Source organism: Equus asinus, chromosome 11, assembly GCF_041296235.1.
Source record: "Equus asinus isolate D_3611 breed Donkey chromosome 11, EquAss-T2T_v2, whole genome shotgun sequence".
NCBI lineage: Eukaryota > Metazoa > Chordata > Mammalia > Perissodactyla > Equidae > Equus > Equus asinus.
Genome location: NC_091800.1, coordinates 20,994,958 through 21,019,961, shown reverse-complemented (window position 1 = coordinate 21,019,961; position 25,004 = coordinate 20,994,958). Strand labels below are relative to the sequence as shown.

The 25,004-nt window shown below is 41.6% G+C and overlaps 2 protein-coding genes across 4 annotated transcripts in view; one reads left to right on the top strand and one right to left on the bottom strand.

The window, feature by feature from the left end:
- Window positions 1-14,720, top strand: part of LOC123275674 (mitochondrial ornithine transporter 1) — a 28,901-nt gene extending 14,181 nt beyond the window's left edge. For 2 of the 3 annotated variants that reach the window (XM_044777235.2, XM_044777234.2), the window contains exons 5-7: window positions 732-901; window positions 1,876-2,034; window positions 3,523-5,704. In XM_044777235.2, the coding sequence (XP_044633170.2) occupies window positions 732-901; window positions 1,876-2,034; window positions 3,523-3,647 (454 nt within the window). In that variant the 3' untranslated portion in view covers window positions 3,648-5,704. Of the gene's footprint in view, window positions 1-731; window positions 902-1,875; window positions 2,035-3,522; window positions 5,705-12,118 lie in introns of those variants that run through there. The other variant, XM_070520580.1, reaches the window with a different exon arrangement.
- The window catches only part of LOC123288830 (phosphatidylinositol 3,4,5-trisphosphate 3-phosphatase TPTE2-like), a 35,506-nt gene continuing 18,349 nt past the window's right edge, over window positions 7,848-25,004 (bottom strand). The window contains exons 11-16 of the mRNA XM_070520581.1: window positions 23,671-23,751; window positions 19,949-20,063; window positions 15,042-15,112; window positions 12,231-12,326; window positions 10,179-10,246; window positions 7,848-8,600 (exon numbers count right to left, since the gene is read on the bottom strand). Coding sequence (XP_070376682.1) covers window positions 8,489-8,600; window positions 10,179-10,246; window positions 12,231-12,326; window positions 15,042-15,112; window positions 19,949-20,063; window positions 23,671-23,751 — 543 coding nt within the window. The 3' untranslated portion in view covers window positions 7,848-8,488. The remainder of the gene's footprint in view (window positions 8,601-10,178; window positions 10,247-12,230; window positions 12,327-15,041; window positions 15,113-19,948; window positions 20,064-23,670; window positions 23,752-25,004) is intronic.

Below are 25,004 nucleotides of genomic sequence, written 5' to 3'. Positions count from 1 at the left end.
TGGTCCAAACTGAGTCACCTGCTCTCTGAGAACAAAGTGAGGAGTGAGGGGTCCGCCAGGCTGCTGAGTGTGCGGGTTCTGCGCTCTTCCTGCCACGGCGCACGTACTCGGGAAGAGGAGTCTAGATGGACGGGGTGCTGTGTTCCGGCTGCTGCAGGACTCGGATCTGCTTAATTAGAAAGCTTTGCACACCTACCTCTCTAAGAACTAAGTCCTGGTGCTTCTTGCCTTACAGGAGCTGTAGCTCCATTCTTAGAATTTCTTTTGTCTTGCCTTAAAGTAATGTTTAATGTTACTTGCTCGTTTCCCTGCACTGACACAGAATAAGACAAACCCTAAACACCTGAACCAATTTTCTCAGAACACAGCAGATCAAAAGAAAGGTTGGGGAGATAGAAATCGAGGGAGGTAAGGGACTGGGCAAATAGGATACCGTTTTATTCTTGCTGAGTTTGGACAACTCCTTATTGTAATTTCGCTTATTCTGTATTGAAAAATTGGATGTTAGCTTTTTTACATCTTTGATAATATGCCTTCTAGAAATGTGTGCTTCCATTTTAATGAGATTTCTTTACCCTGGAGTAGTTCAGGTGACAAAGGTTGTTATAAAATAGCTGTATCTGAGCTTCCCTGAGATTTCCTTCCCACAGCGGCCTTTTAGAATTCTGGTTCTCTGTTTACAGATTCAGCTGCTTCGCCTGCTGTAACTGTCTCTCTGTGTCTCCTCCCAGTACAGTTTGGTCTGTCGTGAAGAGTATCCTTAGGAAGGATGGCCCCTTGGGCTTCTACCATGGACTCTCGAGCACTTTACTTCGAGAAGTACCGGGCTATTTCTTCTTCTTTGGTGGCTATGAACTGAGCCGATCGTTTTTTGCATCTGGGAGATCAAAAGATGAACTAGGTAAATGTATTTGCGTGGACGGCAGGTGGGTTGATGGTGTCCGCTTCCCGACTCTATGGTTGCTGCGGATTCCGTGCACTCTGCGCCGCCTTGTAGGGGATCCACCTGGCACTGGGGAGATTCTAAATCACAGAAAGTAACAGGGCCGAATGATTTCTAGCATCTTCTTCTGGGCTTCATAATTTCCTCAGGACAGGGGCTGGAGCAGCACATCCCAAACTTCTTCCCTAGAATAACATTTGTGAATTTCTTCTGGATCTATTTTCAGGAAGAAGAAATATAGAAATTACTTTTCCTGTGGGAAATTACCTATAAGTCAGCTTGCAATAAACTTAGAACTTGGTAATAAGTCTTGATAGTGTTTTGAGAGCAGTGAAAAGTGTAGTTCTTTCTAGTTTGTTCTGTTTAGCTGCTGGATACAACCATATCAATGTTTGAATCACATGGGTGATAACTTTTTTCTTGAACACCTCCCTTCATGGTTGGTGGACTTATTCTGGGGTTGGTCAAGCTCCCAGGCTTAACTGTCTTGTTTAATAAGACAACGTTGGTTTTTCATGGTAAAGGAAGAATCAGGGCTGTGGGGCATTAAGATAGTTAAGAGAAGGCTGATAAATGCCTCACCCTGCATTTCAGTGGCCTCTATTCTCATTCCTCCTGTAAGGCGTTGCCATGCTGCTGGGGGCCTGCTGATTCTAGGGGCCAGCCCTCCAAGGATGGCACAGGATGGCCACAGTGCCACAGTGATCAGCCTCAACATGACCCTCACTCGGGCTTCTCGTCCTGGCATGATGAGGGGTAGACGCAGGCCACCAACCGGAACCTTATGCTCTTAGAGCTTCGACAGTCTCCTCAGGGAATTGTGTTTGCAGCGTTTTTGTTTGTACCTACCTCCGGCCACTGCCATTGGCCTCTGGAAATATCACATCAGCTGCCCTTGAGACAAAATACTGTTTGCTGATTTTCTTCTCTAGGCCCTGTCCCTTTGATGTTAAGTGGTGGCGTTGGTGGAATCTGCCTCTGGCTTGCTGTATACCCAGTGGATTGTATAAAATCCAGAATTCAAGTTCTTTCCATGTCGGGGAAACAGGCAGGATTTCTCGGAACCTTTATAACTGTTGTGAGAAATGAAGGTGAGTCTGGTAATGGCAGAAACAGGAGGTATGTTTAGAGGGGCTGGTCATTTCGGTGCTAGTCTCATTGAGGTGGTCAGGTGTGTAATTGCTTTCTTCCCCCGCCGCATATCCCTTTTCTAGTACTGTATATTAATCCACATTTGTGGATTTCTGTTTCCAACCCCCTGTCTTTAGTTTAGTTAGTTAGTTAGTTTAGTTAGTTTCATTACTCTCAAGAAAATTTAAAGTTCTTATTCCTAACCCCTGGCCCGGGTACCTGTCAGGATTCTTTGTTCTCAATAGCCTGGAGGGAATTGTTAACTAGGGGCTTTGTCTAAGGGAATAGGTGTTTTGAAGTTAGCACCACTTGTTTTACATAATGTATTATCAGAAAATGATCTCTAAGAACCACGAAGGGATTTAAAAGAATGTAAAACGTCCTTAATGCTAAGACTTCTGGAATTAGAAATGCACTAAGCAACTTCTGAAGGTAATTTGCTATCAATTTTTAGAGTTAAGCAGGAGGATAAAGATTTTCCAGTTAATGTTTGTTTAAAGCCAGTTTTATGCAACTAGTGAGTAAAGTTCTGTCCTTCCAGCATCCACTGTACGTCTTAAACCTTGGGATGTGAATGTCCCTGTCTTGATTTTAAGAGAGAGAGCAGGGGCCAGCTCCGTGGCCGAGTGATTAAGTTCGCGCATTCCGCTGTGGCAGCCCAGGGTTCGGATCCTGGGTGCGGACATGTCACCGCTCATCAAGCCATGTTGAGGTGGCGTCCCACATCCCACAACTAGAAGGACCTGCAACTAAGATATACAACTATGTACAGGGGGGGTTTGGGGAGATAAAGCAGAGAAAGAAAAAAAAAGCACCATAACAATATGCAGAAACTGTTTAGTTTGTATCCCAAATAGAGTGCAGACATCTTGTACATTACTGATAGTAACCCCTCTTTGAATTTGCGTAACACTTTATGGTTTTACAAAGTACTCACACCTCAATTATCTAACTAGTTCTTCATAACTACCTTGGGCAGTGCTAATGCTAGAAACAGGTCTCTGACTTCAACGCTGGTGTTGATGCTAGAAACAGGTCTCTGACTTCAGTGCCGGTGCTCTTTCTGCTGGCCCAATGCCTCGTGGCCCTCACCCCCCAGGAGAAGCTGCAAGGCTGCTGCCTCCTGTGGCTCTGTGGTTGCCTTCTGTCTGCCCACGTGAGGCCTCAGCTCTACCCAATCCATTTACCAGAAGTTAACCAGGTGTGGAATTGCTATATGTTACCTAAGCATCAACCAGCTTTGCTGGGAGACCTGACACTTGTCCTGTTTCTGTTAGTTGATTTGTTTCCGTCAGTCCAGGGAAACCCGGAAATAAGTCTTTCCATCACTTGTTGGTTTTTAGTGCTATTGGCTGGATTTCTAAGTGTAAAAATATCTATGCTTTGCAGCTTTGTGGGGTGGCTCCAAGGAGGGGAGTCTCAGTCTTCCATCACCTTTTATCTTCTAGGAATAATGGCCTTGTATTCTGGACTGAAACCTACTATGATCCGAGCGTTCCCTGCCAACGGGGCACTATTTTTGGCCTATGAATACAGCAGAAAGTTGATGATGAGCCAGTTTGAAGCTTACTGATGTGTTCTGGCGAACCTAGATCCAAATAGGCGTTTGAGGACTGCAGTTCATCTCAGGGTTTCATGGAGTACAAGACCAATGTGGAATTATTTTGATTTTGTGGGAAATTTGTTTTTGTCTTCTCTTCTTCTGCTTTAAATCTTCAGCTTTATGGAAGGACCTCTATTTTGCATCATGTAATTTCTGCTCATAATTGTATTGAAATAGAAAAGTTACTGCTCTTGTCCTTGGTGGGACTTTCAGGGCGAGCTGCTGGCCGTCTGTACCGAATCTGAAAGGCTAAATATAGTTATATCAGGGCTTTTGCGTAACCCTGTATGTGTACATGCAGTCTGGATGGCTATGTGTTGTGAGTGAAGCACACTTTGTTCCATGTTTGATCTCAAATCTCAGCAGGAAAACCTAGAGGCGTAAACCACGTTTCATAAAGATGGTTATAAGTGATGGCTTAAGCCATCCTATATGTAGGGTCTCTTTTAAAATCTGCTTAGCACCTATACTATACTAAGTGGTTAAAGTTTTTAAAAAGTTTTCCTGTGGTGCTTGAAAACTAAAATATCCATCTGTGTTTTAAAGAGGAGACCATACCTGCATACTGGTGTGGCTTCCATGTTCTTGATTTAAGTTTCAGAGTAGGCATCCTGGATTTTCCCAGGATGCTCTACTGTTAAAATAGTGCCATTCATTTTCTAGGTGGAATCATATTCTACACTCTGCTGTCTTGTTGGGTTTGGCCTAGAGCATCAGGCCTTCGGGCAACAGCACGCCCTCCCCTGTGCCAACTTCCCTTCTCCTCTCCCAAAGAGCTTCCTGTCTGCTGGGCTTTAGGTTGAGGAAGGGGCTGAAGGGAGGGGGCTGTGCTGCTGTGCTTTGTGAAGTCAGCTTGTGGCTGACAACAGCCCTTAGCTTCTGTCTTGCTCCTGGTCTGGGTGGGATTCCAGAGTATTGTGTTGGACCATCTATGGGCTGTTGATCTACTTTGAGCCTCTCACTCATTACCTGCACCAATTGGAAACCCATCCAGGGAGCAGAGCACCAAAGCCAAGAGAAGCCCTCGTTCCCTGTCTGGTGACTGAGTGATGGGGCTCATGGGTGGAGTCCTCCCATCTCAGACAGAACTAGACACAGTGTAGTGTTTGCACTCCACTGTGAGTAATGTCTGGGCTGACCCATTCTAACATGTCTCAGGATCCATACTGCTTGCCTTGCTTTTACAGTTTCGGAGCCTTTCACATTTGGTACTGGCAGTCAGTGAATTTTAATGATGACCATGTGGGGGTGTGACTTTATAAAGCAAGGAAACAGGAAAAGTCGTTTTGTTAAACTCTGCCATGTATGTGTACTAACCACAACAAAAACCCCAGTTCATCCGATCCCCAGACTTGGGGATGGGCAGCTGCTCCTTGGCCACCTGGTGTAAGAGAGTCCTCCTCGGCACCACTAAAGCAAGCTGCCTCACTCCGTGCCACTCCAAGACCAGCAAGGGCTCTCGCAGTAAAAAGTGTTCTTAAGCAGCCTGTGAGACTGAAAGCAGGCAGCCTGACAATGTTAATAGTAGTCCATACCAGGTGTGTCTGTCCCTGTTGGCAGAATGTAAATAATTTTTCTACCTTGCTTTTCTCTCCATACTTAAATGGTCAGTAGCTACTGAGGGGTGCCTCATCTCAGCAGTCTTGGCTTGACGCGAAGTAGAAAATGGGACTGGCTTCCAGCAGGAAGTGAAGTGCTTCAGAGTCTGTGGTCCCCCTGCCCAGCGCCTGTGGGTCATCTGGGGGTTAGCCCTGTTGGCAGCAGACCCTCTCATGTTGTCCTTTAAGGATTGAACTAAGTGTCTTCAGTAGAAGCCGTCTGAGGCAAGGAAGAGTGAGTGGGAGTAAGGAATGGAAACCAAAGTCAGGAGAATTTTTTTTTCATTCTGTTTGCTTAATTCATCGTTCAGTATTTGGGTACAATTTGTACCATTTCAGATTTGTACTCCAGACAAAAATATAGTAGCTTGAAATATTGTGTTTAAAGAAATTCTATTGTTCTATCATCATTAAATTATTTACCTAATATTTGAGCATATGATGGTTTGTTTTGTTTAAGTACTTTATATCCATGCAAAGAACTAAGTGACGGTGATGTTTGAGGTGTATTTAGTAATATTCCGAGGTGGTGGTTTTCTTGCAACAAGCATTGGTTTTTGTCAGCAAGATTCCTGATGTAAAATTATTTCACTGTAGGTAAATGGACCAAAATACACACTTTTTATATACACTGGCGGTATGAAACTTGGCTCTCTGGAATCACTCCCCCTGCACCAGGCTGTGGATGGGACGGGACTGATTTGGCAGGATGCCATTCTATCTTTTGAAATAGTTAAACTTCTTGCTATTAAGTTTTGGATAATTCTATTTCAGATTAGTAAATTCTGTTTAAGAAAACCAGTATTATTCTGATGTATTATGATGGAAGTTTCTTGCATTGGTCAAAGAACGCTTCACAGTGGGTTTGAAGAAAGCAATACCCAGGAGGCCCTAAACCAGTTCTTGTTAGGTGAGCAAAAGCAGGGGAGTGTGGTGACTCAGAATTGCCAGAAATCTTGATGCATTTTGGAGGATTAGGGGAGAGAAACCCCAACTGTAGTCCCCTTTATTTCTAAAAGCCAGGTTCTTAAAAACTGCGCTTTCCTTCCCTTGTTGTTGGCAGTATTGAGAAAGGTGACTGGCTCGGTTGAAGAGTGAGATCGCAGTTTTTCCCCATTCCCCTAAGCCTGCCGCCGCCTCTGCCCTCCGTGGGTTGTTGCTCCAGGAATTTTAAAGGAAACCGTACAACGTATTCTGCCACAACACGTTTCTGTCACACAAATACAGGGAATAAAGTAGTCATAATGTGGAAGGAACTTGAAAGCATGTTCCTCCAAGACCTCTTCCTCCAAGGGAAGCTCGATTAGGGGAGTAAAATGACAACTTCTGTCAGAAAAGCAGACAGCCTTCAGCTAGGCTGCTGCACCGGTAGCTGGGACCCTTTGTGGGCTATTTTGAGGGGAAAAAAGAGCACCATAACCAGGCAGCCTGCCAGGATTGCATGGCTTTCTGTGCCACCATGATGCCCAGCGGCTCAGAGCTCTACTCCCATCTGTGCCGCTCTGCCACCCACCAGCCCTTCTCTAAAGTACAGCTCTAGGTCCCCTTTAAAAAAGATACCTACGATGGCAACTGCCAGATAGTCTGAGCTGCCAACCTGGGTGGTGAGTGGTTAGCATGCTGGTTACAAAGTTGCTTAGTTGGAGTGGTCTGTCCCAAACCCTATTTTTTCCCCACGAACTTGTTGTTTTTTTTTAGTGTGCTTTTTGCCGAGCACAAGGTTTTCAGGAATGAGTACACTGTTTTAGCAGAGGCACCGGTTCTTATCAGTTGCTACCTCTCACTTCTTGATAAATTCAACTTGGTCTAGACTGTTGAGAGCCTTGCCAATAAAAGGAAAATCACTCAAGGATAATTTAAATAAAGCCAAAATAGAACTGTTTTCAAGGACAATTATGGCCCTGAGATAAAGTTGCAGTGAAGGTACTTAGAATAAAATAGCACCCACTACCAATGAGAATATGATTTCCGGTGGACACAGGGCTAGCGTGTGTTTATGACAGAAAGGTGACCTTTCCTCGCAGTTCCACATCACCCGAGTGAAGTCGGTTGTGAGTAGGGGTGGGTTGTAAAGTAATCTAGATTTCTCCAGGCAAATATTTCCTTCGGCTTCACTTATGATGTTACACAAAAGCAAAAGTTACTGAGATTCTTTATCCTTCATGTTTACCAAGATTCTGTTAGCCTCCCCGACGTCTGTGCCTGTAGAATTAAAGGAAGCTCGTCACACCGTGCGGTGCTTGGGGCAAGAGAGAAGTGTATGTTGGGGGTGGGGGACTGCTTGTGGAATGGTTCTTGGGGTTTGAAACAGTCTTTGCTGCCAATGTGATGTTGGCTAACAGACAGTTTGTAAATCAAGTGGAGGAAGAAAATAGGGATTGCCTTTCTAATAAACCTGAAATTACAAATGTGAAAGCAGGGAATACATACTTGTTCAAAAATATATAAGTAAATGAAATAACCCCACAGTATTGGGGAGAATCGCATTTTTAAAATATCTCGATTATTTTGATATGAAAGTTTTATTTCAAAGTTCTTAAAAGTGGTAACTTTTAATGTTCCTGTTAGTGCTGTTGAGTCAATTTCGACTCCCAGCGACCCTGTGGACAGCAGAGCAGAACCCTGCCTAGTCTTTTTGTACCATCCTCTCGCCTTCCAGCGCTCTATCAGACAATTCTCCGCTGCTCTTCACAGGGTTTTCATGGCCAATTTTTTTGGAAGTGGGTGGCCAGGCCCTTCTTTCTAGTCTGTCTTAGTCTGGAGTCTCTGCTGAAACCTGTCCTCTATGGGTGACCCTTCTGGTATTTGAAAAACTGGTGGCACAGCTTTCAGCATCACAGCAACATGCAGCTGCCACAGTATGACAACTGACAGATGGGGTGGTGTGGTTCCCTGACCAGGAAACGAACCCAGGCCGCAGTGGTGAGCACGCTGAATCTTAACCACTAACCCCCAGGGCTGGCGAGTGTTCCTGTGTACTGTGTTCCAAATTTATCTCAATACAGATGAAAACTATGTGTGAAGTATATTCCTTCAAAGAAGAAAAAAAAACTGCCACTGACATTTTACCTTTTATATTTGTAATAGATTTCTTAACACACGTACATATATGTAAATAAAAGTACACTGTCAAAGAGACAGGTTTTTAAGATGTCAACGTGCAGTAGGGATTGAAAAGACGTGATTCTATCCTGGAAAGGACACTGTGCTCAGTCAGACGTTAGTTCTGGCTTTAAAATATATCTCGACTGCAAACTTTGGACCATAAATTTTCCATGTCTTCTGTTTATGGGGATTATCCAGTTCGCTTCTTGAAAGATAAAGCCTAGAATAGAAAAAAAATCATTACGTTTAATTTTGGGCTAAGAGGAAAGCCATGCAGCCGGGCCCGCTTGTTAGAGCTTTAGAAGAGACCTGGCCACCGTTAGGCTCAGCCCCTTCTCAGAGCCCGTCCTCCCACCTTCTCTAGGGAGACGCAAAGTATCTTAATCCTCAGTAACACAGCAGTAACAACATGTCGTCGATTCTTTTAACATTGCCTGTAATGGAGTTAATGACATCTGGGTTTAATAAAATAAGTTTCTATATGTGACAAATCAGCCAGAGAGACTCGATGTGTATTAAAACCCAGTAATAAAATACTGAGTGTCTTTTAAATGATGAAGCTGGCATTTTCAGCTGATTAAGAATCTTGTAACTAATAAAAACAGCTTTACTAGGTAGTATGGAAATTTAAATGTTAAATCTTTAGAAACACATAAGTGAGGAGAAAAGTCATCTAATTTGTTGCCTCTCCTATATGATTATGGTGTTTTAAAGGAAAAAACTGTTCTTAGCAAGAACCACTTTTCAGGAGTAGCATCAAGTGACGTTCTGCCCAGATGTCTATATGAGGGACTTTGTTCCTGTTAGGAATCAAAGTTTATTGTTTGCAAACATCTAGGGAAAAAATTGCTAGAAATTTTCCATTAAATCCAAAGTTCAGTCTATCAGAACCCATTAAATGTGTGTCGTTGTAAGTGTGTAGGCTGGATGTTCAGTTCAGTGTTGCCTCACTGGACTTGTGTGATTAGATGTAGTTCAGGGTTGAAGGAAAGGCTAGGCTTGCATGTAGTGAGAACTATCAATTCATGCCACGTACAATCACAACCACTTCTTCAAAACTCACCTGCACAATGTTTTGAATATTACTTTCCTTTTGTATTTCATGGTATGGTGATACCAATGATCTGAAATTTTCAGCACCACAAAACATACTCCTTAAAGTGAAGAACTTATAGACTCAGGAATGAGTTTCCAGATATGGTAGAAGATTCTTTGGAATAATAATCTTCAAATCAATTAATTTTTAAAAAAGCTTTCCCAATTTAGTTATTAGAAAATCATTTTAAATGGGAGACTATTAATGATTTTTTTTAGCTGTCTTTATGGTACTTATTGTGTCTTATAACTTCTGCCATTGATATAAATGAGTCAATCAGCTTTTAAACTAGCTGAAGCCTTGCTAGGTGATGCCTTCTTTTGGAAGAGAATTTGGTGGTGGCCGGTCATCAGTAAATCAACACATACTGAGGACCTGCCATATTCGAGGTACTGAGCAGACTCATATTAAACTTCCATGGGAGGGATTTACCACCACACCCGAGATCTGATTATAATACATTTTAACTTATAATGCAGTCCTATGGTATAGACCTTGAGGATGATGCAACAGGGGGTCTCAAGAATAACCATATTTTTTAAATACTCAGATTAAGATGAGTAAGGCAATGAAGAGTGGTGACTAGAGGACTTTTTGGTTTCTATAAATTGAGCTTATGGTAATCAGCAAAAGACTTGCCATTTCACCTTACACATACATTGAAGATGAAGCCATTTCTACTGGATTATATCATAGCCATACCTGTTTTTCATGAATGATGTATGAAACCAGAAGAAAAACGGGCATTTGTCATAGTACTTAGGAATATTCTAAAAAGACATGGTTTAAAAATAAAAGGTTATTTTTCATAGTAAAATTGATACCAAGAACTAATCATTCCAAAGTGATTAAAATTGCTTCCTTTATTCATGTTTATCAAACAATTGTAGCCATTAAATATGCAGCACTTACAGTCTTTAACATTACACTTAACACACAAAGGAGAAGGCTTTAAGAGACGGCTCTTTTTTTTTTTTTTTTTGAGGAAGATCAGCCCTGAGCTAACATCCGCCACCAATCCTCCTGTTTTTGCTGAGGAAGACTGGCCCTGAGCTAACATCTGTGCCCATCTTCCTCTACTTTATATGCGGGACCCCTACCACAGCATGGCTTGTCAAGCGGTGCCATGTCCGCACCCGGGATCCGAACCGGTGAACCCTGGGCTGTCCAAGCGGAATGTACGAACTTAACTGCTGTGCCACTGGGCCGGCCCGAGACTGCTGTTCTTTTGCTGTTTCTACCAAAAATTTCAAGGAAATCTATTTTTTCTGTGATAGGTATTTATAAATGTAGACAGTGGTCTTTTAATCTGGTTTAGATAGTGCTAAACAGAATCTACTAAGGATCTATGATTATTTATGCCCAAATATATTGTCCATTTCTACAAGGAGCAGCTGCATTGGATAATTAACCGTCATTATTGATGATGATAAAAATACCTAAATTTTTTGAAAGTGCTTTCATCTCATGGCCCTGGAAAATCACAAAGGCCAGGTATTACTAATGTCCCCTGGGTCAATGCCGTTACACCAGTGCTTCTGCTTGGTGTAGAGACCACTGACAGAGAATTCAAACTGGTCCATTATTCAAGGGGTAACCATCCACTGTGGGAACAATCCAGGTCACTTGCTTCAACATATTTACCATTTCAGTACTTAACAGATTCTCTCCCAACAGGGAGCAAGCAGCAGCTGAAGGAAGGCACAGGAAATAAGTTTTAAATTGATCAGCATATTTACTTATTGGCAGTTCTCTTTGGTGATTTAATAGGAAGATGAAACTACTGAGGCTTAGAAATTTGTTATATACAGAATAATACACATTTTTTTTGAGGAAGATTAGCTCTGAGCTAACATCTACTGCCAATCCTCCTCTTTTTGCTGAGGAACTGGCCCTGAGCTAACATCCGTGCCCATCTTCCTCTACTTTATATGTGGGACGGCTGCCACAGCAGGGCTTGCTGAGCGGTGCCATGTCCGCACCCGGAATCCGACGGTGAACACCGGGCCGCCGAAGCAGAACGTGCGAACTTAACTGCTGCACCACCAGGCTGGCCCTACTCACACATTTTATGACTATCAATATAAACTATATACGTGATATTCAGAGTAATGACAATGGCAGACGTTCAGTTTTTCATAAAGTAAATATTAGATTAAAACTACCATTTACAATGTATTATAAATCAATTCAGAGGAAAATAAAATCTCCCTCACTTTAAAGTATTTTGTAAATTATGGGGAGTGATGATTTTTTTTTTTTTTTAGTTTGGCACAAGCTAGTGTTATTTTTTTATTTTTTTTATTTTTATTTTTTTCAGATGTACATCATATTTCAAATTCTGTATACATTACATCATGTTCACCACCCGAACACTAATTATAGTGCATCCCCTTGGGGAGTGATGTATTTTAAAGATACAAAACAAAAATGTGATCACTGCTATAGAGTAAAACATACCTTTGTTGTTTTAACATCTTGGTTTTTGTATTTTTTTCTTATTTGAAAGTTAATCCATGCAAATTGTATAGAATTTAGAGAAAACAAATGAGCAAGAGAATTTTAAAATTACATATGCTTTTCTTTTAAAAAAAATTATAGATCTGACTTGTTGCTTTTCTTTTCTCCCTCTCCCTGGCTAGGGATTGACATCTCCTATCATCTCCCTTGTTGGGAATTGTAGCAAAGGAAATCCCAAACCAGAATCAAAGACCAGACAAGAATAATGGCATAGGTTGTTTCTTGATTACTCACGGAGGAAGAGAAAAATTGCACTTTCACGTCGTCATACAGAGGTGGACAGTTAACTGGAGTAATTATCACTCTGTCTGTTTCAACATCATGATGTATCTGTGAATGAATACATGGAGTTCAGAACTATAAACCTAGCTAATAATGAGATAATGAGTAGAACAGTGAAGTTCACGTTCACTTATTGAGGCTTCCTATATTTATTGAGTACTCTTGGTCTCATAGCCCAATCACATGTATATCTACACGTTAATCATTATTTCTATAAAGTTGCAATACTGTTGTTTACATTTTTGAAAGGCCAACATATCTGAGGGTTATGGTGGGGCACTGTTGAAAAGCAAGTATTCAATTTTCTATTAGAGGTTTACCCAGTAAACTTTACTGTTGAATGTGTGTCACTCAATTTTCATATATTAGGAACATGCTAAGAAGCTCAATTTTAAAGTTGATATTCACATTCAAAAAGCAATGCATAATTGGTCACGTTCTATCCAAAATGTTGTGATTGCTGATGGGATCATAGGCCTTGTTCCTAGCAGACTGCTGGATGGAGTGGCCAAAGATATGTCAAGTTTCTGGAATGAGCAACTTTGAAGCTATACTGAATATTTCTGTTATTGCTTCATCCTTGTATAATAGTGGCACCACAGTGAGAAAGGTCTATACTAGACCTTGTGAAAAATACAGAAGAAGGTGCAGACTCAGTTGACGCTTCAGGGAGCTATACACATAAGCAACAATAGTAGCATGGCATATAATGATGTGTCAAGTTGTATGACGAAGACTGAGTGTGCTGTTGTGTGCTTCAGGGGAGGTTAACCAGAGGTATAGAATGAGAAAGCTTCACTAAGGGGGTAGAAATTGAGTTGGGCATGGAAGGACTTGTATAAATGAAGAAGAGCATTGAAAAGATAATCCAGTTCAGGCAGGAGGCAGCTGGGGGTGGGGGATGGGGCCAGAAAGGGGAAGGGGGAGGAAAGACCAACAAAAACATGAATCAGACATTATTGTGTTCCAAAGGCCAAAGGGGACCCAGTCTACTTGGAGTGGAGACTGCAGGTCAAGTTATGATGGAAATAAGCTCAGGTATGATAGGGCTGTATCTTGAGAGTTGAAGAGCCAGGGAAATAAGAAGGAAGTTGTTGAAGAATATGGTGGGGCATTTCCTTTGTGACAAAGTGGCCTGATAATTATCACATATAACATTTATTTAGTGATTAATAGCTCACAAAGCAACTTCAACTATATTATGTAATTTAATCCTCACAACACTTGAGATGTAATCTTTATTTTACAGATAAGAATACTGAGCCAAATATAGTAACTGGCTTTGACCATGGGCACGCAGTTTGTCTTCTGCTCTACCTATAAGCTTTTCACAATGAGAGCAGTATTTCAGGATGCATATTGCAGGATCCTATATACTGCATTATAAGGAGAAAGAAAAGGTAAGGAGATGATTGTAGAAATCTAGGCGTGAGCAAATGAGGTCCTAGACTAGGTGGTAGCAATGGGAACAGAAAGGAAGGGAGAGAGTGAAGAGAGATTTCAAAGGTATAATCAGCGGGAATTGGTGACTAACTGAATATAGGGGGCCAAGGCAAAGAGAGAACCAGAGATAATACCAAATTTGAAGGCCTGAGCGAGAGAATGCTGGTGTCATTTGCAGAAGCAGAGGAAAAGCTCATTTGATAAATACGGATTGACAAATGTGTTTGAATTGTTAGGGCAGAGACTGTCCATGTTGTAGCTCCAGTATCTATCACACAGTGGGTGCTCATAAATATATTGAGTGAATGAAAGAAAAAAATTATAGTTTAAGCCAGGGGGATGGATGAACAGAACCAATAATAGAGTATGTGTGGAGAGAAGAGCAGAAAGCCAAGGATCAGGCCTCGGTGAGTGCCCTCAGTTGGGAGGGGGGCACAAAAAGAAGGGAAAGGAGTGCTGTTGGAGAGGTAATAGTAGAACTAGAGACAAAAGCCTGAGAATTTTAAAAGTTAATTTTTCTTAGACCCATTAAGGAAGCTTGCTTATTGCTTCAGAAAAGGTCCATAGTCTTAGGCATTTCTCCAACATGTAAGAAAACATTGACTACCAGCTCCCATTGCTTTGGGTAAAGAGATTCCTCTTGCATTGTTTCTCACAGAGCAGTTCCATGGGACATCTGAGTTAGAATGACTTGGGACATCACTAAGTCTAGAGATTCCTGGGCCCCATTCCAAATTTCCTGAATTATACTTTTGGGGTGCAACCTAGGAATCTGCATCTTACAAGCTCCTAGGTGATTTTCATGCACACTAAAATTTCACAATCAGTGCCATCCAATAAAAGGACCATGAGGCAGCATCCCACAAAGCACAACCAGAAGGATCTACAACTAGAATATACACCTACGTACTGGCAGGGGGTGGGGGAGAGGCCTTTGGGGAGAAGAAGAAGAAAAAACAAATAAGATTGGCAACAGATATTAACTCAGGTGCGAATCTTAAAAAAAAAAACAACCAAAAGGATTCCTTTAAAAAGAAAAAATACTCTGGTAGATTCCTGGGAAACTGCTTGACATTTATGGAAAAATGAAAGACAATGCAACACTCTGAACTGAAAATATATTCTGGAAAATGCCCTGAAAAAACTAGTTTGAACAGTGAGTTTAATTTAGCTCTGACTAGGGACACTCAGTCGGATGGTAACCAGAAAGCAACTTGGCCTCTCTTTGTGGTGAGCACTGGTCTGGGGAGGTCAAGATGCTGATTTGACATTGAGATTGAGACAAATACCAGAATTTTCAGTTCACGTGCTTTCTCTTACCCTACAGTTCTTGGAAGCAGCACAGACAAAGACAATCCTTTTACGCATTATTATTTGTACTTTCAGATCACGTCCATTTCCATTTCCAACACCTGAATGAAATTAAAAAGTTAGGCTGGTTAGAGCAAAGATCAAAATGTCTCCCCAATTAAAATTATGGATTAAAACAAGAAAAGATTATCCCAGCTAACAACGTGTCAATATAGACACATTTGGGACATGCATAGATTTTGTCTTTGAAGGACAAGGCTTTAAGCCCAAATCTGTCTCCTAAAGCAGACATTATAAGGCTGGAGAAAAATAAAAAGTCATATAGGTCAGCTTCTAAGACTTAGAATCTCATCTTTTCAACTTTCTAAGAAAAAAAAATAGAAAAGGTGACTTGCAACCTTCCTTGTTAATGTGTTTCTTTCTTCAGACTTCTAATCATGATGTTTCTTAACAAATTTAAGTCCAGTTCCTAGCGCAGTCTCTGAAAATATCGAATATCTGTATCCAAACATTTCTACGGTGCTCAGGATGTATTTACAGACAGTTTCTTGCTTCTTTTTCAATTCCAATGGCCCACTTCCCTTAGCATTTCCTCAAAGGGCTGGTTTCTCAAGCCTCCAATTAATTTTTATTGTTTTCCTTTCAACCCTGCATATTTCACTTAAATATGCATGGAACTAAAGGTACAAAACTAAAACAAATATTCAAATAAAGTCATATACTAATCATTCTTTTTTTTTTTTTCCAAGGAAGATTAGCCCTGAGCTAACTACTGCCAGTCCTCCTCTTTTTTGCTGAGGAACGCTGGTCCTGAGCTAACATGCATGCCCATCTTCCTCTACTTTATATGTGGGACGCCTACCACAGCATGGCGTGCCAAGCGGTGCCATGTCCGCACCCAGGATCCGAACCGGCGAACCCTGGGCCGCTAAGAAGCGGAACATGTGCACTTAACTGCTGCGCCACCAGGCCCCCCATATACTAATCATTCTTGATTGTTCATCTTATATTATGTTTGTGTTGCTTTCTCTAATACCGTATTATTTTTTTTCATGTTTTTTTTATAGCCTTTTTTTTTTTTTTAAGATTTTATTTTTTTCCTTTTTCTCCCCAAAGCCCCCCGGTACATAGTTGTATATTCTTTGTTGTGGGTCCTTCTAGTTGTGGCATGTGGGACGCCGCCTCAGCGTGGTTTGATGAGCAGTGCCATGTCCATGCCCAGGATTCAGACCAACGAAACCCTGGGCCGCCTGCAGCGGAGCATGCGAAGTTAACCACTCGGCCACGGGGCCAGCCCCAAATACTGTATTATTGATTTGTCATTAGGAATCATGGTTTCTTTGCCTCAGCTCCCTCTGTCCTATTCCAGTTGCAAATCTTCTTCCTACTGATGTCTACCAGAGATCAGTAAAATGTAGAACTAAACTAAGTCAAATGCTTATCACATGACAAGAAAAGGGCATTGATTTATAAGCTTAAATTAATTCTCACACCTTTAAAATTTTTTAAATAATTGAAGTATACTTACATGACTTAAAAATAAAAGGTAAAACAGATGAAGTGAAAAGTCTCTGTCTCACCCATCTTCCCGTTTAGTTCTCCAGCCCCAAATAGATAATCGCTACTATTAGTTTCTTGCTTTTCATGCATACATAATCAAATATGAATATATATTCTCCCAGAGAATTTTATGTGTACACACACACAAATATGAATCCACATTACTGCCCCCTTTTGTCTTACAGAAATTGTTGCATACCATAGTACTGTCCTGTACCTTGCATTTTTTTAACACACATTAAAAATTTTATTTAACTCCTTAATTAATAAGGAACCAGTAAAATGTTACAGCTGGTTCAAAGTACTGCACATTTATAGGCAAATAAGGAATGATGAATTTACAGATATAAAACTGTCAACAATCAATCACTTTTCACTGAACACAACTAATTTGCATTTCTATGTACAAAAATTATTTGCATTATTATCAGTTTTCTACAACTTACAGAGTTGTAGAATAGCTTAAAGACCATGAGAGGTGGAGGGAACCACGGAAGGGCACCCTAGACAAGACACTGCCTGTTTCAAAGTCTTCCACACTTTTTCCTGACAGTCTCCCATCCCCTTTCTGTTGTGATCAAAACAATCTGAAAGGAAGATTATTATTCCAAAAGAAGGCTGGTGTCATTAGGTTTGGCCTGATGATTTACATGGTGCAGCAAGAATTTTAACTTCCCATAGAGGCCTTCTTAAGTTGGCCCCACAAGCCTAGACCCACATTGTACTGAACAGCTGCTAAGGTCACAACTTTCTATCTGGAAGTCTTCATGAGGAATCTCAAATTGGACTTTTAAAATCCTCTATTTTATGTTAGCCCGAGATTAGGAAACCAAATGCATGAAATTCTCCATTTTTCACCTGCAGTACTTAAAAATTTGGGTTAGTTCCTCTGTTCACCACATCTGCACCTTATGGTTTTACTAAATGTCTCCACAGAGTTTAAATAAAATTCAAGATATTAAGAGAGAGGTCACAGTCTTAGGATACAATATCAGACTGGAACAACATATGAAATTCTAGAACTTATTAAAAACATTTCTAAGCTTAGGATTTTGAGAAACTAATCTTATTCTCATTGTTCATATTAGAGAAATGCATTAAAACTCCATTAAACTAGGAGGCCGCCCCGTGGCCGGGCAGTTCAGTTCGCGCGCTCCGCTGCCGCGGCCCAGGGTTTCGCTGGTTCAGATCCTGGGTGTGGACATGGCACTGCTCGTCAGGCCACGTTGAGGCGGCGTCCCACATGCCACAACTAGAAGGATGTGCAACGAAGATATATAGCTGTCTACCGGGGGGATTGGGGAAGATAAAGCAGAAAAAAAAAAAAAAAGATTGGCAACAGCTCAGGTGCCGATCTTTAAAAAAAACTCCATTAGACTAAATGCCTGTTTGCCTGTTTTGAATAGTTTAATACTCACAGAAGTTTGTATAGATACTGTTATTCCCATTGTTAACAAAGAGGAAACTGAGGCAGAGTGTGCACTCAGGTACCATACAGGCTCTCACACCATCCAGTTGGTCTATAGTTGGGTTTAAATTTCTTAGAGGAAGAAACTGCTCCAACAGCCAACTGTGTTGCCTCTCACTCTGTGGAATAAAGCAGCCTTGCAGTCTAGTGTGCAGGGCCCCACTGAGTGTGGGAAGGAAGGGGAGCAAAGCGCTTCTGACCTCTACTGGGCAGCCTCCTGCTAGAACAGGCTATGTTTCTAGGCTTTGCCTGCATGATGCTTGCTTGAAAATCTAGACCAAAATTTCCCACAGAAACAATGCTACTAGGTTGAAGTTGGTTTCAGAAGCCAGAAACCTACATAATCTGTTTGTGGTAATCCACCAAAATTCCTCACCACCACCTCTTGGTGATGGTGATATGGGTGGGTGTGTGTGCATGGAGGAGGTATGTAAATAATTTGAAAAAAGCATTTTATATTTTAACAACTGTAATCTGTCTTTTCAACTATGTAGTTTATATATATTTATTTAAAGATTCTTTTATCTGTAAATGATTGGATGAAATGTTAAAAAAAATAAATATCTAGATCTTACTTTGTGTGACTCTTCAGAAGGCTGAAAACACTAGGCTGTCTGGGTGGATACCAATGCTCTGGCACCATTCCACCCATGAGAGGTCCAGCACTCAGCACCTCCTCATGGTCTACAATCTGGCTGTTGCTTTAGGGATCAGAAGCCTCACCCCCTGCTGCACCTCTGGCAGTGAGAGTGAGGCCCTATCCCCTTTCTGCTGAGACATCCCTGCCTTCCCACCTCCTGGAGGTGAGCTGTGCAGGAAAGAGAGGTGAGTGATGGAGAAATAGAGACATGGGACTTGAGGCCAGTTCCTCTCCCTTCCTTCCTTTCTTTTCTTTCTCAAGTTCCAGAGATGGACGATCTGACCAATTTTCCTGCCTCCCTGGGCACTGGTGGATCCCAGTCTCTCTCCATCATTCTTGAAGCAGGCGAACATCAATTCTTTTGAAGCTTATAAGGATTTTTACTCCTGGTAATAATCAGTAACAGTTGGGGCGTTGAAAGACACCCCATACAGCCCAGGTTTCTCTCAACCCTTTCCAGGCTCATGTGGATTCAGGTAGGGAAGATCTAAGCACTGTCCCCTCAAGAAGCTTTCCCTGACCCCCAGGCTGGGTGGGGCCCAGACTCTGTGTGCTCCCAACACTGTGGTCAGCTCTTTATCTTCGTACTCATTCCGCCCCTCTGCTAACCACCCAGCGACTCCTTAAGGGCAGAGAAACACTAGCATGGGGCTGGCCCAAAGCAGGTATTCGGTAGTTATTTGTAAAAAGAATTTGTGGCGACAAAATTCATTTGCTGTTTGGGCATTTAAGACATCTTGATGGAGCTGCTGAGAGTGAGGGGGCTACAGGTGGAGGAGGGAGGGCAAAAGGAGAGACCAGGGTGGTGAGAAAACAAAGGGTCTCTGAAAGGAGTAGGTGAGAAAATGGTAGAGATGCTGCTGCCAAGACCATCCCTGAACTAGAGGTGGGTATGAGAGAGAAGTGGTCTCCAGGGCTCACAGGCCCTTCCTCTCTTCTGCATCAGAGGTTGCACTCTGAAAAGTCCACCTGGGCTGAGACCAGAGCAGCAATAAGAACAAGAGAAAAGGGAAGGGGATGGACCCCCCAAAGTGGTGATGGGAGAGGAACGGAGAAGATGTCTAAGGGTTGCTAATATGACCACAGCACTGCTAGGCCAATAGGAAATTCCAGGGGGAGGGGTTCATATGTGAGGATACATAAAAAGACAACTGTGAGTTGGGATTGTCTGTTTTATATAACCATAAGGGAAACTCTCTCGAATAGTAAGAACACTGGCCTTCCTGCCCAATTTTCCAATTATACTAAAGCACTTACCATGAATTGAATGAACAATAATTTTTTTTATCATAAGTATCCTTCTTGGAGGAAGATTCATATTGTAGATATTTTTCACAGCTGCAAAGTATCCAACATACCTATTCTGCAAAACAACAGAAGCCTCAGTTTAAGTGGAGATGAAAAGTCTAAAGTCAGCATTCCTGATTTTTTTTCTATACATAGAACTTGTTAAGGAGAGTAATTAATTAAGGAAACATTTATTGGATGACATTATATGAATCTACATACATGCCATTATAGGCGTTTTTATATATGTTGCCTCACGACTGAATATCTACCTTAAAAAAAGATACTGAACTAAGTGCTGTGGGGAAGGAACAAGAAAGGAGCCAGGTGTTGCTTATAGGCTGCTATGACTGAGAGGTTGACCAACCAGAACCAACAAAGCAGTTTCAACAACATTACAGTGAGATGCAGCTAACTGCAACTGTGAAAAAGGTCGATCCAAGGGTAGAAGCTTGACTGTGACGGAGTTAAAGGAAGGCTTGTGGTTTGGTGGAGAGTCGCCTCCTAGGCATGAGAGAACGGCAGATGTGAAAACTCAAGAGGAAGACTTCTCTAGGCCAGTGGTAGATACATATTCTTCTCTCGTTCCTTCACTTTGCATTTCCCCAATTCTATTTTCAAGGAAGCCCTGTCCTTTTTAGTCTAGTTCTTCTCCTGTGGCAGGCTGCTCACAAGGGCTCTCTCCTTGAATCTTTCTTCAAGAAGCTGAAGAGTTCAGGTACTGAATCAACTGGACTTAAAAGTTCGCGGACTCTTCTGCACCCAATGAGAAGTGTTAAATTAACTGCCATACTTTGCATTGGAAAGGGCCAGTCAAGGGAAGCGCTCTTGCAATTTCTTAACTCAGAGGTGGATGAAATGTAGTCTGTAGAATGGCCCACAATGCAGGGTCAGAATTTGATGGTATCTCAGAATTACCTCCCCACATGGAGGGAACTCTGTCCTGGGGCTTTGCCAACACAGCTCGGAAACCTGGGGCCGGGTCCTTGTATTGCTCTCCCAGTGAATCAGAAAAGATTCAGTTGTAGCCTAGGGAGTGCCAGTTCTGGACCAAAGTTAGAGAAACTGTGCATGACTACAGAAGAAATGGGGAAGGGAATCTGTACAGCGAGAGTCCTTGAAGGAGTTACATCTAGCGTCCCCTTGGCTTCTGCCACTAGATTCTTGATCTTTCATTAAAGGATGTAACCCATCATGGCCCTAAAGCTGCTCTTACTCTCACTCTTCCTTCTCCTTCAGCCTAAAACAACAGGGTTTGTAACAGAAGTTAATAAGACAAGCATCTATTTAGTAAGCATTCACTACAAACAAAGGAGATACTATAAGAGGTGCTTTGGGATGCCAAGGTTGGGAAGATGGGTAAGACATGGGCCTTGTCTGCAAAAGGGGCAGAGAAGTCGCCACTTCAAATAGCTAGAGAATAATATAAAGTCACTTAGTCCCTAAAAGAAACACAAAGGGATATAAAAACTGAAAAAGCAAGAGACTACATCAGGCTGGGAAGAGAAAAGGACTCCAGGAAAAAGGGTCCACATGAGCAACAGCATGTGGGTATAAAGTGGTACCAGGCTGAGAAACAGCAAATGGTCCAAATGTGTTAGAGCGTAGGACATGTGAATGTACGTTATGGAAGAAATGGTTGGAAAAATAAGATCTTGATGCCAGATTAAAATGTTTATATTTGTTGCCCTTGGCAGAGGGGAGCCATTATGGATTTTGAGCATGGAAATGTCATGATTAGAGCTGGGCTTCAGTAAGTTCAAGTATTACTTTTAGCCTATAGCTTATTACTATCTTTTTTTTTTCTTGGGTGTGGCAGAAAAGTATCAGCGGATAAGGCTGAGTTCTTTTGCCCCAAACTAAACTTCTAGAGCCAGCAGTTACTAAATTTCCAGAGCCAGCTAACAAGGCCAAGGTTATCTATTCAGCTCCCATCACTTCATTCAAAGAAAACTTTCTTTCACAGCCGCATCCACATCTACTTAACAATTGCCAACCAACTCTCACTTCGGTTTGAGAGGCAATATAGAAAAGGCAAAAACAGATGAGATGCTGTGCAGAGGATGGGAAATAATGGGCTTCAGAGTCTGACAGATCTAGACTTGAGTTCTTGGTTCAAAAAAATTTCACTGAACTTCAATGTTCTAATCTGTAAAATGGGAATCACAATGGTGCCCTCTCATGGAGTTATTGAGAGTATTAAAGGAGATAATGAATACAAAGCACTTAGCCTGGTTCAACAAAGTCTAGTATGTTGTAAACTCTATAGGATAAATGTCCAAGTTCCTTCAATAAACAAAGTACAAGGAATAAAGAAGAGAGATGGAAAACCTATAAACTAAAAGAGACTTAACAGACAAAGAAACCAAATGAAATGTGTGGCCCTTGTTTAGACCCTGATTGAAACAAACTAAATTTAAAAAAAGATTTAAAGATAATTGTGGAAATTTAAACATGGAGTAGACATTTGAAATTATTAAGATATTATTAAGGTATAATATTCTTAGATATGATAAATGGTTTTAAGGGTTTTTTAAAGAGTCTTTATGTTAGATGTCACACTAAAAGATCTGTTGGATAAAATGATCTGATGTCTGGGATTTCCTTCAAAATAATCCAGGTATAGAGAAAGGATGGAGAGTGAGTGTGTGTGTGTGCACGCGTGCGAGGAGAATGGGGAGAGAATGGATGAAACATGGTTGGCTACATGATGAAATGATTGTTGAAGTGGTGAGGTGACTGTAAGGAATTTATTATATGATTGTCTTGACTCTTTGTGTGTGTGTGAGTAAGTTTCACCCTGAGCTAACATCCATTGCCAATCTTGCTCTTTTTTTTTGCTTGAGGAAGATTGTCCCTGAGCTAACATCTGTGCCAATCACCCTCTACTTTGTATGTGGGATGCCTCCAAAGCATGGCTGATGAATGGAGTAGGTCTGCACCTGGGATCTGAACCTGCAAACCCTGGGCTGCAGAAACAGAATGTGTGGAACTTTAATCACTTGGCCATAGGCCGGCCCTGTCTTGACTTCTTATATTTGAAAAAGTCCACAATAAAATGTTTTCAAAAGGAAAAAATAGGGTAATAGCATATATTTCACATGGGTTGTCTGAATATGAAATGAGCTAATATATGTAAAAGTACAATAGTGACTGGTATATAATGGGTTTTTGAAAAATGTTAATTTCCTCTTTTCTCGCTCTTTAAAAACACAGCCTCCCCATCTCTCTTTCTCTCTCTCTCTCTCACACACACACACATGTGTGCACATACACACTTGTGATGTTCTGCAAGGGCTGAATTGTCCCAGTAGGGGTTTGTGAAAGACTCAGTTCCTTTCTGCAGGGAAATAAAAGGCTGATGTCTTTAGATATTTTCAGAGGTCTGGAACCTTAGAATTGGACCTTCCTACTTTGGGAGGGGAATCAACTCCTGAATTCTGTAAACAATAACCAATATAAAATGGAAAGCAGGATGCTCTGGGGAGAACTCAGTGCTTGCAAAGCACAGGCATGCCATAGGCATGGCTCTCGGGCCCTGGGAAGGATCCAGGCCTGTCACGGGGCACCCAAGTGCTGCTACCTGATCACCAAAGGAGAAAAGTCTAAATGAAACTAAGTAATAGGCACCAATCTTAACCAAATTCCCCAAAGAACCCACCTTTTTTTAAAAAGAAACTTACCTGGGAAGGAGTTTCTACTCCCTGAAATTTAGAGCTGCTGGTTTTATCTGTTCGTCGTTCTCCAAAATAATAAAGGCTCTCCTATAGAAAAGGGGACAATCCAATCATGGCTCATTTTCACTTTCCTTTCCTATATAAGGTATTCTTAAAGTTTCCAAGGCACATTATTTCCTTAAATCAGTGGTCTTTGGGCAGAGGCTATCCAATATAACAAAACTAAGAAGGCAACATGAAGGTCTGCTCTCATCCAAAGGTTGATAAAGACATGGAGTTTCAGAGTTGGAAAGACCTTAGAGATCATCTGGTCCTTCTTCCTACCTTTCCATTTTACAAATAGGGAAGATTGAGACCAAAAGAAAACCAAGTGACCTGTCACGGAGACGTATGCAGCCAGTTGAGAGAGCACAGGCCCAGAGCATAGGTCTCTGGCTCTCAGTCTAGGGCTCTGGGTCAATGGCTTTTGATCTTTTTATTTTTTTATTTATTTTATTTATTTTTTTTTTGAGGAAGATTAGCCCTGAGCTAACTACTGCCAGTCCTCCTCTTTTTGCTGAGGAAGACTGGCCCTGAGCTCACATCTGGGCCCATCTTCCTCTACTTTATATGTGGGACGCCTACCACAACATGGCTTGCCAAGCGGTGCCATGTCCGCAGCTGGGATCCGAACCGGCAAACTCCGGGCCGCCAAAGTGGAACTGTGCCACTGGGCCGGCCCTGATCTTTTTATTTTTAAAGCTACAATCTACATTAATAAACCTAGGACACACACACACACACACCCCTGAAACAAAAGTTTCACAAAATAATACTACCATTTGACATTTTCTATTTAATCTATTTTATTTTATTAAAAAACATGCTGGTCACAACCCAATAAGTTGATTTACAACTCACTGATAGATCATGATCCGTAGTTTGAAAAACACTGTCCTAGAACATCCATTTTATAATTTGTGTGTCTCAAATTAGAAAAAAAGAAGATGGTGGAATTAGAGTGCTGGGCATTGTGCATAACCCACAGCTCCTCTTATCTGGACTGGCGGCCAAACGAGGAGCAGAGCTGCTGAGAGTGTGTCCTTTAAGTGGTAACCTCTCAGCAAGATCATGGCAGAAAAAAGACTGACGACCCTACTTAAAGACGTAGAAACAGCCCACTCTGTCTTCTCACAAATTTCTAGAGGGCACAGACCCCACATATACTGAGTACGCAAAGATAATAAATATTCGGGCAAGACTTTGCTCTGAGTTGAAAAATGATACCGTCTATCTTCCTAGCACTTCTGAGGATGTTTAAGGTCCTTTGGAGAATTTACCTCATCAATCTTGGTACTATT